The sequence below is a fragment of the Podarcis tiliguerta genome, assembly GCF_965153285.1.
Source record: "Podarcis tiliguerta genome assembly, chromosome: 4".
In the NCBI taxonomy this organism is placed as follows: domain Eukaryota; kingdom Metazoa; phylum Chordata; class Lepidosauria; order Squamata; family Lacertidae; genus Podarcis; species Podarcis tiliguerta.
Genome location: NC_139537.1, coordinates 12,838,738 through 12,854,340, shown reverse-complemented (window position 1 = coordinate 12,854,340; position 15,603 = coordinate 12,838,738). Strand labels below are relative to the sequence as shown.

Genomic DNA, 15,603 nt, shown 5'->3' with positions numbered 1-15,603 from the left:
ATTAAGGGTTGTGTGTGTGTGTGTGTGTATTTTAAAAGTCCATACCCTGGAAATTCAAATTCTGAGCAAGAAAGCTAAATTCCCCAACATGTTTAATTATGCACATTTAATTTTGTTTGCATAATTTACTTGCTTTTGTTCATGAAGGAGAAGGACAGAAAGCCATATGGATAAATGTATCTGTCCCAGCCATTGAGAAATTATATCAGTCACCCTTCTTGGCATCTGAGAGTTCCAAATGGGCAATGCTGCACAACTTTCATGTTTTCACGGTCGTAAGGGCTAGACATTTTCAAAATCAAGGACAACTTTCTCAGGAAGAATTCTGCACTCAATGTGCTTCTTGCATCCTGCAGAATTGTAGGGCACACCCATACTCATACAAGCTTATTTAACACATGGCTTAACACAAGCAGCAAGCATATATACAGTACAAAGAAACTTTACATACTACAAACACTGAATTGAAATGGGACAATAAACCAAATGTACAAAAATATTTTTATTAAAAAGCAGCAGCTTCTGAACAAGGCAATGTTATCAAAAACCAAATGTAAACATTGCTAAGTTCAACTGATGGGGGGAGGGGGCTACTCTGAAAGCAGTTACAGTACTATAAATCAGCTAATTATCCTTGACACAAAAAGCAATACATAATTTTGTAATTCTCAAGTTGTAAGTAACTTATCGGAGCCTGTCCCAGCGCCAGATACTGGCATCATCACATACAGCTATAAGGATACTACTGTCTCTGCTAAAGCTGGTTTGTCGAATGGCAGCAGCACACTTTGGGTGAGTAAGAGTTGTACACCTATCAAAAGAGATAAAGCGTTATATTTCTCTTCACTCACCATCATGTGAACAAAAGGATATAAGACAACAGGCACAATTCTTAACTTCATCCCTCCTCCCTTTAAACAACATCCTGATCACATTCTCCCACCCCAAAATATGTTAATTTATGGAAGCTTTCTGGGCTGTATCACTTTAAACTGATCCATAGACAAGAAGCATGTGAAGCTTCTCAATATTCTTGTTTCCACATTCAGGGGGTGTTTTTAATGAAGGCACATCTCATCTTGTGATGCCTCACGTGCCCTATTAAGCGGTATGACCCTGAAACAGGATTTTCTCTCCTGGACACCTATCCCAACTATAAATAACTCAAACACTGAAAAAGCTTAATCACAGATCTATGGCAGGGGAAGTTACCATTTCACACCCCCATCTGTCAGAAATTAGTGCATCTTCTCTTTGTTCATACAAAATCATACACAAAGTTGTGCCGGATTCCCCACCCTGGCCCAGGTCTCTTACACTGTTACCTTCCCAGAACAAAGGCAGCAAGCTGTAATCCAAACTTTGAGAAGACAAACATGCTTATGGCCTGTACTTCTTTATTACAACTTCCTAAGTTAGGGTAAAGGGGTTGACTTGTCTGTTTCAGTGTTGATAAGCAAGAACTGTGCTGCAAAGCTGGGGATTCAGAAACACTCACTTGGCCTTATGAGGATCTTCTATTTCTAAGTCCCAGACATAGAGCTTGCCAACTTGATTGCCCAATGCCAACATCTAAAAAAAGAGCAGAAGATTTATGTAGCCTAATGCTGGGGTGAAAATGACTGTTTCAATATTGCACTCTACATGCGAACATAATTCTCTTTTGTTTTCTCAACAGGTTCAAGAATAAAAGTTTCCCTAGACAACTCAAGGATAATGCACCATCAGTACCTTGGGGATTTCATCAGTACGTTTCCGAGCACAATTCAAAGTGTTGGTGTTGACCTTTAAAGCCCTAAACGGCCTCGGTCCAGTATACCTGAAGGAGCATCTCCACCCCCATCGTTCTGCCCGGCCTTCTGGCGGTTCCCTCATTGCGAGAAGCAAAGTTACAGGGAACCAGGCAGAGGGCCTTCTCGGTAGTGGCACCCGCCCTGTGGAACGCCCTCCCATCAGATGTCAAGGAAATAAACAACTACCTGACATTTAGAAGACATCTTAAGGCAGCCCTGTTCAGGGAAGTTTTTAATCTGTGATATTTTACTGTATTTTTTGTTTCTATGGAAGCCGCCCAGAGTGGCTGGGGAGGCCCAGCCAGATGGGCGGGGTACAAATAATAAATTATTATTATTATTATTATTATTATTATTATTATTCTAATCCCTTTGCCCACCTGCTGCACTCTAGCTGTGCTGGTCAAGACAGTTGGAAGCTGTTGTCCAAAACATATGGTGGGCAGTGGATTGACTAAGGGTGCCCTCAGCAACTAATTAATTGATATTACATCACATTTTGACAATTACAGAAGCCAAAATCAAAATAGGGTATCCTTCCTTACTACACTTCTGGAGGCAATAGGCTTTCTTCCAAAAGAATGATAGACTATGGTTTAGTGCAGCTTTCCCCAGCCTTGCATCCTCAGATGCTGTCAGACAGCATCATCCCCAATCATCATCTATGTTGTTTGGAGATTAGCAAGGCTATACAGTGGTACCTCGGGTTAAGTACTTAATTCGTTCTTAACCTGTTCTTAACCTGAAGCACCACTTTAGCTAATGGGGCCTCCCGCTGCCGCTGCACCGCCGAAGCCCGATTTCTGTTCTCATCCTGAAGCAAAGTTCTTAACCTGAGGCAATATTTCTGGGTTAGCGGAGTCTGTAACCTGAAGTGTATGTAACCCGAGGTACCACTGTAGTCCGAAGATACCTGGAGGGCTACTGTAGGGGAAGGCTGGTTTAGAGTTGCATAAGCAACTTTCGTGCTCATGAGCTCTCTGCTCCCCTAGGATGGCTGCCAAGAGGTAACGTTTCCTTGATCTGACCGTTCCCCTCACCTCTGCTGTATTTCTATATTATGTAAGCCACCTTGTGAGGGCTTTGCCCTAAAAATATCTGAATGAATACAATATCCTCCTCCACGACACCTTTAACTCCCTTATTGTCCAACAAACCTAGCTGTCCTGTTATTTTTAATTATTTTTAGCAATATGGTATTATTTTTTCTCCTTTTGCATCCCTTAATATCCACACTGTGCCATGTGCAACATGGGCCATGCATAAAGAAGAGCAAGGGTAGCCCATCCCGTTTTGCCACCCACACTTGCTGACCCGCTGAAGCCTCACTCACCAGGGTCACAGAGCTGTGGCTTCCAGGTTATTGCAAGAGCTCTCGCGAGATCTCACCAGAACCCAGGAAGTGCCCCTTGGTTTCCACTGCCTGAGGCGACTCTCAGTGTGCCTCACGGATGGACCAGCCCCATAGAAGAGCATACTACCCATTATGGTTTATGCACAACAGCCATATTTTATGATATATGGCATATCCGCTTACATATATTACAAAATATGGGAGCCTCAAGCACGCATGAGAAGCAGCAGTGCCAGCTGAACTTCATCTGTGCACTGGACTAATCTTAAATAGCCTTGCTTAATCTCTGCCTTGGCCCTTACCTTTTGCCAGAAATCCATTGAAAACCTCATATACCATATATCACACTGACTGTAATCAAATCGTCCTAAAATGGTCACATTAGACTCGCTGGCCTTTATTTTATCGATGTCATCTTCCATTTTGCCTGGTTTCCAGCACACAATGGCATTTTCACACGACTGTGGACAGAGGGAAAAGAAGGCTTCAATATAACCCACAGAACACTTTCACACCCACATCCTGCACAGGAAAATGTGGAGGAGATAGACTGCTTTAGGCCATCAACAGTATTTTTATTCAGTAAATTTTGAATTTTTCCTATTCTCATCAATTAAATTAAGCGGCCTCGGTCCTGTATACCTGAAAGAGCGTCTCCACCATCGTTCAGCCCGGACACTGAGATCCAGCGTTGAGGGCCTTCTGGCGGTTCCCTCATTGCGAGAAGTGAGGTTACAGGGAACTAGACAGAGGGCCTTCTTGGTAGTGGCGCCTGCCCTGTGGAACGCCCTCCCTTCAGATATGAAGGAAATAAGCAGCTATCTTCTCTTTAAAAGACATCTGAAGGCAGCCCTGTTTAGGGAAGTTTTTAATACTTGATGCTGTATTGTTTTTTACACTTGATTGGAAGCCACCCGGAGTAGCTGGGGACACTCAGCCAGATGGGCAGGGTATAAATAATAAATTATTAATTATTATTATTAATCACTTTTAAATCTTCAGAGATTAAAACATAAATGTGACATTATTGAAACTGAAGCCATCCTACCTTGGAAAGTATCAGATCTCCTAGCCATCGCACACAATCTACATAATTTCTATGTATATCTCTGGTGGAGAAGTCAGGAAAGTGAATTTTTTGAGAAACAAACGGCCTGTAAAGGAGAGAGTTGATGCATCTGATCAGTGCGGTTGGGCAGAGGAAAGACACAACTGCAGGAGCTTGGGATGCAATGACAATAGAGGTGGAATAATTTATATTCCCATCCCGCCAAAATAAAAAAAATATGGGTCACTGCCTGAATTCAAATGTAAGAAGCCATGTTCTTACATGTCCTCTCTTCAACTCTCACTTAACCCCCCAACCAACTTCAGCAAAGCCTGTTTTCATTTTTAAAATCACCGTTTCCCATGCTATCAGAACTGAAAAACTATGGTTTAAGGGTTTCCACCAAATCTTTCAAGGATATTTATGCTAATATAGCTTAGTAAAGCCTTCAAACTTACAATGAATCTTAACAAACAATAAAATACATTATTTTAAACACTGCAGAGCTTATCCTGCAAAAAAGGGGAAAGTTGAAAACTGACATTTAAGCTGAAATCCTATATCCACTTAACTGGAAGTAAAGTCCCATGGAACACTATGGGACTTGATTCTGGATAGTCACATACAGTGGTACCTTGGTTCTCGAACTTAATCCATTCCGGGAGTCCATTTGACTCCCGAAACCGTTCAAAAACCAAGGTGCTGCTTCCGATTGGCTGCAGGAGCTTCCTGCACTCAAGTGGAAGCCGCGTCAGATGTTCAGCTTCTGAAAAACATTCACGAAGCCAATTTGATCAACAACTAAGCCATTCGGCAACCAAGGTACCACTGTATAGGTTTTGCACCGGTGGCCTAATTCGCATATCACAGTTCATTACCATGAACACATCAATGTCACCTATTTTTAAAGCCACAACAGCTGGGGCTTATCGCTATGTCCAAATCAGGGATCAAGATTTCAGTCCAACCAAACCACAGTCTGTAGCTAAGGTTTGTCCTTGGCTTACTGATCACCGTTTGTTTGGAGAGAAACAAACTGTAACTCCTAGTTCAGACAAAATGCTACGTCAGAGGTCATGGCTTGCATACTGGTAGGGCAAAACTATGAAATAAATAAGTAATAAATAAAACTGGCATGTTCACAGTAAATCTTTACCTATGATTTACCACTGACGTGACAACTGGACCATACCTGTCATGGGAGGGGAAAAACCTCAAGCAATTTACAGCCTCATTTCAAGATCTAACTACTTGCAAGTTTCAAAAGGTGATACATGATTTCAGTGATGAGCTGAAGAATATACTGGGGTGAGGAAAACATCACACTAGGAATGGGACTGCCCTTACCTGTTGGTTTTATTGGGATTGTATTCATAGGACTCTTTGATTGCATTGATCATTCTCTTTGAATTGATTCGCCAGAGTTTCAGGGAGTGATCCATGCCACAAGACATAATTTTTTCACCAAGGAGGTCATAATCCTATACACAGAATGTAGCAACTTCAATTTCCCATACAAGATTAAAATAAAATCAACAGTGTAGCCTCCAGATTATACAAATCAGGTTATTAGCTATCCTATTAAGCAAATTTCCATTTCCTGACCTATAATTAAAATGCAAACCACAATTTAAAATTTGTTTAGCAAAGTAGGGGAAAAAACTTTGGAGCGGGGGTAGGACAGCACTGATAAATTTCAAGCTGCTCAACAGTTTTTCACTTACTGCACTTAAAACTTCATCCCTGTGCCCTTCTACTCCTCCAAATATTGCAACCAAAGTGTCTGTTTGAATGTTCCACAGTCTCAATGCATGATCTAGTAAAAAGGGGAGGGGAAACAGAAAGGTTAGATTCCATCATCTCACAATAAACGCAATTGTATGTTCTGATCAACTAGGTGGTTCAACCCCAAAACTGCATACAAAACTTATTGACCTGGTTCACATGTATTGCTAAAGCAAACCATGGCTTGGGGGTCATGGCCTCCCCGCCCCCTTCTCCATCATTTTGCTGCTGTGCTGAGTCAGTCATGGTTTGGCTTAATGCCGTCTGAACCTGGACTCACTGTTTTCCTCAGACAAACCTTTAACTATGGTTTGGAGAGCTAAACCATGAGCTCATATTCGGACAACATGCAAAGCCAAACCATGGCTCAGTGCAGTACACAGCAAAAACAACCAGGGAGGAGCAAATCGGCGGCAACCTCCTCTCAAGGCTTGTTCCCATAATGTAGCTGAGCCATAGTTTAGTGCCATGTCCAAAAAGCGGAAACCTAGGAAGGGAGTAACAGCCATTGTGCAATTCCCTCCACACAAAGGTGTATTTAGCTGAAGACATACCTCTTTACCTTTGACACCTGTGATACATTTTTTTTTAGGATACACCCTCTGCTCTAGACTCTTTTAACTGATTTTGATATTATATTTTTAAACTGTTCTAAACCACCCTTGTATATAATGGATATATAATCTAAATTAAGGGGGGGCAAAATATGAAGATGCTGTTATATGTACTGAAAGCTAATTTGTGAAAATGTGTTGGGTAGTTTACATTTCAAAATGCATTCTCCTTCCCACACCAATTTGAGGTTCCTATTTGGGATGTTGTGTGCATTTTTGGTGTCACCCTTTCCTCTTTTAGCTCTTACAGAACTAACCCACTACCAGATTGTTCCTAAACATTCAAAAGGAACCTACTTCCATACCTTTGCTCACAGACAAGAGGAGATTTGGATCCCTGGGATGAAATTTCAATTCGTTGATTGCGTTGCCATGACCCACATAATGCTACAACAGAATTCAGAGGTCCGGTTATTCCCTCCACATCTCTGTATTTTTTGCATCAAAATGTTAGAATCAATTTTGAGTATTAATATTTACATCTTGGACCAACTCACCTTTATGCACTGCATTGTAATGGGATTAATTATCCTAATGATGCCCCTTGATCCAGCCACAGCCAGAAGGGGGTGGCTTGTATTGCTATCATAGGTCCATGCACAAGTATAAAAGTTTTCATCTGCCTGAAGTGTGCAGTTAAGGGCTAGACACGCACCTGTGGGAAGTCCCACTGCCCACCAGATATTTAACCAAAAATATTTAAACATAAACAAAGCAATCTAAAGTTCACGAAGCAGAAAGCCAAGTGCTGCTCCCTACTGGGCTTATGTGAAAGTGCAGAGAATGGTTTGAAGCACCCCATCAGTGGGAAAACAGAGAAACCACTGGCCTGGAAGGGACCATTCTGCAATGAACTCCAAAATTTGACATGGAAGGACATCATTTACTTTCACCATATTAACTGAAGTTAGTCTTGCAGAGTGTTTATTTAACTGCGTTCTCATTAAGCAGGGAAAGCTATGAAACCATTCTCAAACCAGCCCTAGAAACAAAGACCTAGCAAAGGATACATCGGCATCCACGTAAGACTGTAGCAACCGTATTTCTCCTTGCGAATGGCATTCATATAAAGTAACCTGGAGGTGGATAAAGCACAAGAAATTAGAGAGTTCCCGATTCCCACAGCTGAACAATACAGTGTATAGAATTAGTCATACAATATTCAAGTTTCCATCCACTTCTACTGAGAGCGATGGAGGTTGGTCCATTAGGGCAAATGGAGCACTGCTGCCCCACCAACCTCATTCTGCCTGCAGCCAGCCCTCTTCTGCCTGCCTTTCCTCCCTACTTGCAGCCCGTCAAAGGGGCGGCCCTACTTGTGAGCCCCCCCCCTCCTCAGTTTCAGTATTGCCCTTACAGAACTCAGCAGAAGAGGCAGATGGGGACAAAAGTAGAATTAGTTGGCTTGGCTTCGCATTGGCTGCACCTGTCACTGACTTGGGTTCTACCTACTGCTGGGCTTCCCTACCTTCCACTCTACCAGTCCCAAAGGGCACTACCACTGATTGAGGGAGACACAATGACTTCATCTGTGTGCATTCCTAATATATCACCAGGTCAGCAATTTCCTCAAGTTGTCCTCAGGCCTGTTCAAACCACACAACCTTCTCTTATGTCTACAGTGAATGGGCCTCAGGTTCCTATGCTACCTCTGATATATGAAGCCTAGTTAAAAGGTAAAGGTACCCCTGCCCGTACGGGCCAGTCGTGTCTGACTCTAGGGTTGTGCGCTCATCTCACTTAAGAGGCAGGGGGCCAGCGCTGTCCGGAGACACTTCCAGGTCACGTGCCCAGTGTGACGAAGCTGCTCTGGCGAGCCAGCACCAGCGCAGCACATGGAAACGCCATTTACCTTCCCGCTATAAAGCGGTACCTATTTATCTACTTGCACTTAGGGGTGCTTTCGAACTGCTAGGTGGGCAGGAGCTGGGACCGAAAGACAGGAGCTCACCCCGCCACGGGGATTCGAACCGCCGACCATACGATCGGCAAGTCCTAGGCACTGAGGTTTTACCCACAGCACCACCCGCATCCCACAGCCTAGTTAGAGAATTACCAAAAAAAAAATCTTTGCTGGAAGTTATTTAGCTAAAATGAGCAGTTATTACCAATCGTTAAAACAACTACCTTTGAGAGGAGTGCTCGATTATAGCAGCAGCTGTAGGAAGCTAACTGTTTCAAGGCTTATGTAGTTTTTTTCACCTACTGCTTATTGACATCGCACTACTTGAGCAGATTGCAAATGTCTCTTTTGAGGTGTTTCCATATGCTGCCAGGCAAGCGGGGGGGGGGGGGGGCATTTTTAAAAACAGGATTTTGACATTTTACTTCAGCTGCACACCCAATGGACAGACACATGATTTTTCCTTTCAGACCCAACTTTTATACTCAACTGAGTATGAGCATTCTCAACACACCTTCAACTGGAAGTGTTCCTAGCAAACCCATGTATATGCTTATCTAGGACTGTGGCCATCTGCAACTACTTTTGCACTATACTATCGTACCACATCACAAAACTGTTTAATTTGGCTCTTGGGATCAGAAATAATGCCTAGAGTTTGGAAAAAACCTGCAAGACATATTTCAACGTTAGGAAAAGGAAGCAAGATCTTGGAAAGCAGTAAATAAGCGAAATGTAAAATAAGTTTCAACATGTCACTCACTCTGTTACTGCCAACCGTAGCAAAAACCAGGGGATCGCCTTCCTTGCTGTGCCAGTTAAACTGTACCCCAAACAATGGCAGACTATGGTCTTCCTGAAAATGAAAAAGGTATAAGAAGAATTTGCTTCAAAACAAAAGTTGTGAGAGAAGACAAATGCATTTAATATATTTAGGACATTTATTTTCAGGGCAGAAGTACACTTTATGTGCACTATGGGGATGCTGCTGAAAAAACAGCATTCCAATGATGACCTCTCTCCCTGTCATCAGTACCATTTTGGAACACTTACCTAGGTTGCAATGTTATCGCTCCCATCAGCCCCAGCCAGGGTGGCTAATAATCAGGGATCATGGGAGATGTAGTCTAAACACATCTACATGGTCCTACATGGTCACAGGGTCCCCAACCCTGATGTAGAATGAGGGAGCGGAAACATACTGCACGACATCATAGGGAAGTATTTCCAAGTGGTACAAGGAAGCTATTTTTGGTGGCAACACTATGTCACCAACACTACTAGGCTAAGGTGACTTGTCTGCATTAGCAGATTTTTTTTTGAACAAACCTTAGAGATTGAGAGGAAGGGGTGTTGCCCATGGGACAACTCTACTATTAGTAAGCCATTCATGAAAGCCAATGCCTGCCAGAATCGAATTGTGTCCAGCCTACTCCAGGAAACCTAGGTATACATGCTAATTAACCCACTGTAGGACTTGCTGGTGAAGGGTATATAATAAATGTCATAATAAATAAATAAATGGCACAATTTTCCTTCCAAGTTTTGAGTTTTCCAACTGAAGTTATAAGCATGGACTAGGATGGAAATGGAAAAATAGGGCTCAACAACTGGTAGGAAAAGAAACTAAACAAAAGCATTGCCTTTCCAATCTCACTAGAAGTCTTATTCCAATTTATGATACAGGACGCTAGGAACTGGGAGCAGGCAGGAGTACAGTATTAAAGAATAAATCTATAAATACTGACATTTCAAGGATTCCAAGTATCATGTCAGATTTTAAATAACTCAGCAACATACACAGAATACAAATTATCCACCCTTAGTCAAAACAAGTATGTTACCCTTCTCACAATGTTTTACTGGGAGTTGTAGGGAACAGCTTAGTGCAACCTTCCGCAACCTGGCCCCCTCCAAATATTTGGACTACAGCTCCCATCATCCCTGATCACTGGCCATGCTGATTGGCACAGATGGGAGTTGAAAGTCAAAAACATCTGGGGGGGGGGGAACTAGGTTGGGGAAGGCTGCCCTGATGGAAGAGCACATCTTACATGTGTAAACGGCTCAAGCATAAATTCCCACACCACCAATTAAAAGGATCAGAGCAGATAGTAGGATATGCTGTAACAAATACAGCAATCTACAAACAACACCACAGACTTTTGATTATCTTTTGAAAATAAAACTTTTGATAATTTTTTTCCTGCTAAATGCCTTCTCCCCAAGACAGGCATGTGCTGTAACTGTGTTGTTATTATATTTTCAAAGGTCTCCAGGCCTATACTTCTATTTCAAAAGAAGCCGGCCTTCACCTTCAGTGGCTGATCTTAGCCACCCGAAAAGAGAGACTACACCCTTCAGTTTCCTGTTATTTGTTAAAACATATCTTGCTTTCCTGTGGTACAAACTTCAACTAAAGGCAACAAGGTGAAACATGTACAAAAGCACGCAAAGAACATTTAGAATAAGAGTTTTGGACTGATCCGAGAGAAAACACTGCTTTAAGCTTTAAAGGACTGCAATGCTGAAAAACAGCATCAACATGATAGTGATTGCTATCTGCAGGATGTGTCCATAATCTAACTTACCTGCTGCCACAGAAAGAGTTATTATTATATTACAAATAATATATAGGCAACTTTCAACTTAGGTGGGGGTTAAATTCCAGACATAGTGCAAAAAGCCAAAATCACATATAGTCAAATCACATTGGGTTCAATGGTGAGTAGGATTGCCAAAGTCTTTTCCTCTGGATGCCCACACACTTTTTATTTTTTATAGCTTTTTTTGCCAAGTGTGTAAAGCTGAATGCACACAAGTTAAATGTGTGTGTGTTGCGAGTTACCCATATTTCTCTAAAGCTGCTTCTGATTTTCCCTTCATACGCGCAGGACCTGCTACTTGGTTAAGTGTGCTTAGGTGGCAGGGCCACTAGCTTACATGGAGAATGTGACTACCCACAGCTATTTGCCATGTGAAGTACAAGAAGCCTGTTCTGAGGCAGCATTTTCCTGAACGCAAGATCTTCCTTATGGACTGCCCAGAACCACCACCCGACTGCTGTTTGAAAAAGAATGCCAGTTCAAATATGCCTCGTTCTGATCCAGTAAATAAGTTATTTGAATCACTGAAGTACAAAACACTGTTGCAGTGGTACCTCAGGTTAAGAACTTAATTCGTTCTAGAGGTCCGTTCTTAACCTGAAACAGTTCTTAACCTGAGGTACCACTTTAGCTAATGGGGCCTCCCGCTGCTGCCACACCACTGCCACGTGATTTCTGTTCTCATCCTGAAGCAAAGAATGAGAAAGGTACTATTTCTGGGTTAGGGGAGTCTGTAACCTGAAGCGTCTGTAACCCAAGGTACCACTGTATAAAGGCAGCAAGCAATTTTCATTCTAATGAGATGTCTGCTGACAAAATACCTTGAGGCTGTTTACACATTTGAAGGAGTATTTGCATTTCTTTGACTTCCATTTTCCTTTCCCCCAGCTTTTTCTTCCTGGAGCATTGGGGGTGTTTGTAGGGGTATCAGGGCGTTCAGTGTTAGTCCCACTCTCTATGCTAACAGCATCATCCTGAAAGCATAAAGAAGGTTGGTTTTCAAAACAGATCAAGACCCACATTCACAGCAAAAAAGCTAACTTACTAAGTGAAGGAAGATCCTCCAGCTACTTCAGAACAATGAGGCAACCTTACTCAGAAATAGAGGATACTGAGCAACTAAAAGTATTCAACGACAACAGGCAAGATGATTCACACGTTTAGAGAATGAGTGGGCAGATCTATTTGTCATTTGCCACAGATTGCCAAGGATTTCTGATTCCCAGCTGTTTTAAACAATAGCAGCAACAATTATTTCCCCCAATTGCTCCTAAATTATTCCACTGAAATAAAAAAAGCTTGCAGTAAGCAGAAATAGTTTTTTGTCTTGAAGGACTGCGGGCTCCATTCAGTTCAGGGTCTCAAAGCAAACTCCTGTGCTTAAACTTCTTTAAATCCAAGTGTATGGCTTCTGTGCCAAGCTCTGGTTGGTGAATCCTGGCATATTAGTGAAAACCTAAGTAAATGTCAAATAAGGGGTATCTAACCTGAGTTCTTGCCAATTTGCTGGTTTCCTAAAAGCAGAGAATCATCAGCTTTACTTTCTTTCTTTTTAACATAGGTAGAAACTTAGGATGCCATTGAAAATTATTTTGCCTACCCATCTCTTCCATTCAGAAACAAATTTCCTTCAACAGAGAAAGCTAGCAAGCCAGTGAGAAGAGTTACAGACTAACTTCACCCCTGACATGCTAGCTTTCTATGTGAAGATAACTGGAGTGGATACAGAGAAGATGGCTAACACAGAAGCCTAAATATAATCAGGGAAAAGTATTTTAGCCCAACTCTCTCCCTAACTCATTCTAATGTTCTGTTTATAAAAGCAAGTGTAGCAAGATGGCAAATATAAAAGCCCAGGTTCCAGGAGGAAACTGTTCTACATCAGAATTCTTCTTGGCACCCTAGCTATCTAGATGCAAAGGGGTCCTCCTTTGATTTCTTCTCATGAACAAGCACTCCACCACCTGCAGCCTAAAAGCCTAGAGCAATAGCATCCCACTCACAGGCTAACCACCTGTATATGAACATCGGTTTCTGAACAGCAGCAGTGTATCATCAAGAGAACAACCCGCCAGATGCTGTGGCCTCCCAAAGCCCCAATCAGCCCCAGCCAGCATGGGCTAGCGGTCAGGGATGACTGCAGCTGCATAGACCTTCCACCTTTGACCTTTAAACCTGCTTTCTCCCACCTGGCTCCAGAAGCTGGTGGGCTACAGCTCCCATCCTTCCTTACCACTGCTCCCAGGGCCAGCGGTAGATCACCATCAATCTCATTTACGAATTGCTTCCCGTGAGGCACCCCAAAGAGGATTAAGGTCTAGGAAGAGGTTGCAGACCCACCTTCAGGGCAGCAGGTTGGAGAGGGGAGGCTGCTTTGCAGCAGGGGGAATGGGACCCTCCAGCCCTTGAACCACAACTCCCAACAGCCCCAGAAACCCCCTCGGGAGATTGTGGACTCTCCTTCCTTGAAGGTAAGCAGAAGCTGAGTGGCCATCTATCATGGATGCTTTAAGTTGATGATTCCTGCATTGCCGGGGGTTGGACTAGATGACCCTTGGGGGTCCCTTCCACCTCCACAACCATATACAATATCTTTATTGTCATTGTCCCATGCAGAACAATGCAATTGAAAAACTACATAGAACATTCAAAACCCCCTAAAAACTCTGAAACCCCATTTTAAAATACACTATACTATAGAGACCCCTTATGCTGCAACTTTTCCTTTTTCTTGCGAGGAATCTTATTCAGAATAAGGGAATTTGCCTTTAAAAAAGGGAAACGTTGACAGCTATGTCTACAACTCAATGATCGGAGTTGCAGTTCAGCAATACCTGGAGGCTCCCCCACACTTGCCCTAAGGGAGCCTCAGTGTGGTGAACAGTGAAGAGTGCCTGGCTAGGACCTGGGTTCAAATCCCTACTCATCCACGAAGCTCGCTGGGTGACTCTGGAGCCAGTCACCCACTCTTAGCCTAACCTACCTAGTGAAGAAAAAATGGGGAGGTGGGGAACCATGTGCCTGAACTCCTTGGAAGATAAAGGCGGCATATAAATAAGTAAATTAATAATGAAAATTATAAACAGGACAGCCATAACCTCAGGCTCCCCCTCTCAGGAGGGGGGAGGGAAGAAGACCACCAGCCCCCCCCCCCGCGTTGCTAAGAGACGCGCTAGGCCCCAAGCCTGAGAGAGGGGTGTCTTCCTATCTCAGGGCCCCCCGCTCACGTTCTCGTCGCCAGACAGGTCCCCCGGGTTGCTGTTCTCGTCGCTGCTCAGCTTCTGCTTCTTCGCCGGCATCTCAGCTCCCGCTCCCGCTCCCGCCGCCGCCGCCACCCCCGCGGACGATGCTGCCGCCGCCTCCGAAGCCGCCTCTCCTCTGCCTCCGCCTCCTCTCCGCCGCTCAGACATTTTCCCCGCCCCTCATCCCCGAGGCCGTAAAGCGCGGCGCAGACGGTGTCGCGAACGGCCAGGTTCCCAAAGCGTGAGGGCGGAGAGAGGAGACGGAGGCGCACGCGGAGGGAGGGGGCGGGGCGAGGGAGGCGCGAGAGAGCGTCTATTGGAGCTTAACCGCTCCGCCGCAAAGCGCGACCGGCTTTCCACCCGCCCCTTGGCGTCGTAAAAAGTTTAACAGAGAGCGCGTGCACCATGCGCGCGGCAGAAAGAGAAGGCCGTGCAGTGACGTAGGGGAGGGAGAGGCGAGGCTGGCCGTTGGCCGTTAGAGGGCGCGCGCGCTTCTGGGAACCGGGTGTGATTTTGATTTACAGTATTTTATTTTTTTGCGCGTGCTTGGCGGGTCACGTCCGCACGACGTTCTTTTAAAGCGGCCTTGCACCCAGGGCCGGATTTAAGTTTGATGAGGCCTTAAGCTACTGAAGGTAATGGGGCCCTTTAGATGTCCAGCTATCCTTTGTCAACAACAAATTGTCGCTGTTTTCTGTTGAAAATATGCTATATGGTAATTTGTGGACCTAATAGGTATCTAAAGCCATTTGCACGTAACAAAAATATGTATTTTATCAAAGTAGTTGTTGGACTGAAATACAATTAAGAAGTAGTATATTAATAGTGAAATGCAATTAAGTATAGTAATAGTGAAATAATTATTAAGCTCTAACTTGAAATGGTTTTTTTATTCATAACAAACTTAAATATGCAAACACATTGGTATTTGGCAATAACAAAAGTTCCTTTAGAAACACAATTTGCAAAGACTCGTAATGGGGGGGAGGGGCAAGAGAGTGGGGCCCTAAGCTATAGCTTGTTTAGCTTATACGTAAATCCAGCCCTGTTTGCACCGCTTTCCAATGGCTTTCCTTTGGGAATGTTTCTTTCTTTTTGGTCGCGTAACAATCAATAAAACCAATTAAAAACATCGCCACCAAAAAATCCCGCCATATTAATACGACAGTACAGTAGTACCTCTGGATGCGAACGGGATCCGTTCTGGAGCCCCGTTTGCATCCAGAAGCGAACGCAACCTCCGCGTGCGCGGGTCATG

General features: G+C 43.6%; 1 protein-coding gene across 1 annotated transcript; it reads right to left on the bottom strand.

Moving 5' to 3' along the window:
* Nucleotides 1–484: 484 nt before the first annotated feature.
* EED (embryonic ectoderm development) lies at nucleotides 485–14,707 on the bottom strand. The gene is made up of 12 exons (XM_083436613.1): nucleotides 14,331–14,707; nucleotides 11,925–12,077; nucleotides 9,261–9,353; nucleotides 7,605–7,670; nucleotides 7,092–7,217; nucleotides 6,900–6,981; nucleotides 5,920–6,011; nucleotides 5,543–5,676; nucleotides 4,196–4,301; nucleotides 3,450–3,608; nucleotides 1,499–1,572; nucleotides 485–811 (listed from the first exon to the last, which is right to left on the bottom strand). Exons 1-12 carry the CDS (start codon nucleotides 14,511–14,513, stop codon nucleotides 685–687), a joined length of 1,395 nt encoding a protein of 464 aa, XP_083292739.1. The 5' UTR covers nucleotides 14,514–14,707; the 3' UTR covers nucleotides 485–684.
* Nucleotides 14,708–15,603: the final 896 nt, after the last annotated feature.

Coding starts and splice junctions, on each gene's coding strand:
- EED (XM_083436613.1), bottom strand. CDS start 14,513: ATGTCTGAGCGGCGGAGAGGAGGCGGAGGCAGAGGAGAGGCGGCTTCG. Junction 12,078..14,330: donor ACCTGTCTGGCGACGAGAAC/GTGAGCGGGGGG, acceptor TTATGCTTTCAG/GATGATGCTGTTAGCATAGA. Junction 6,982..7,091: donor TTACAATGCAGTGCATAAAG/GTGAGTTGGTCC, acceptor ATTCTGTTGTAG/CATTATGTGGGTCATGGCAA.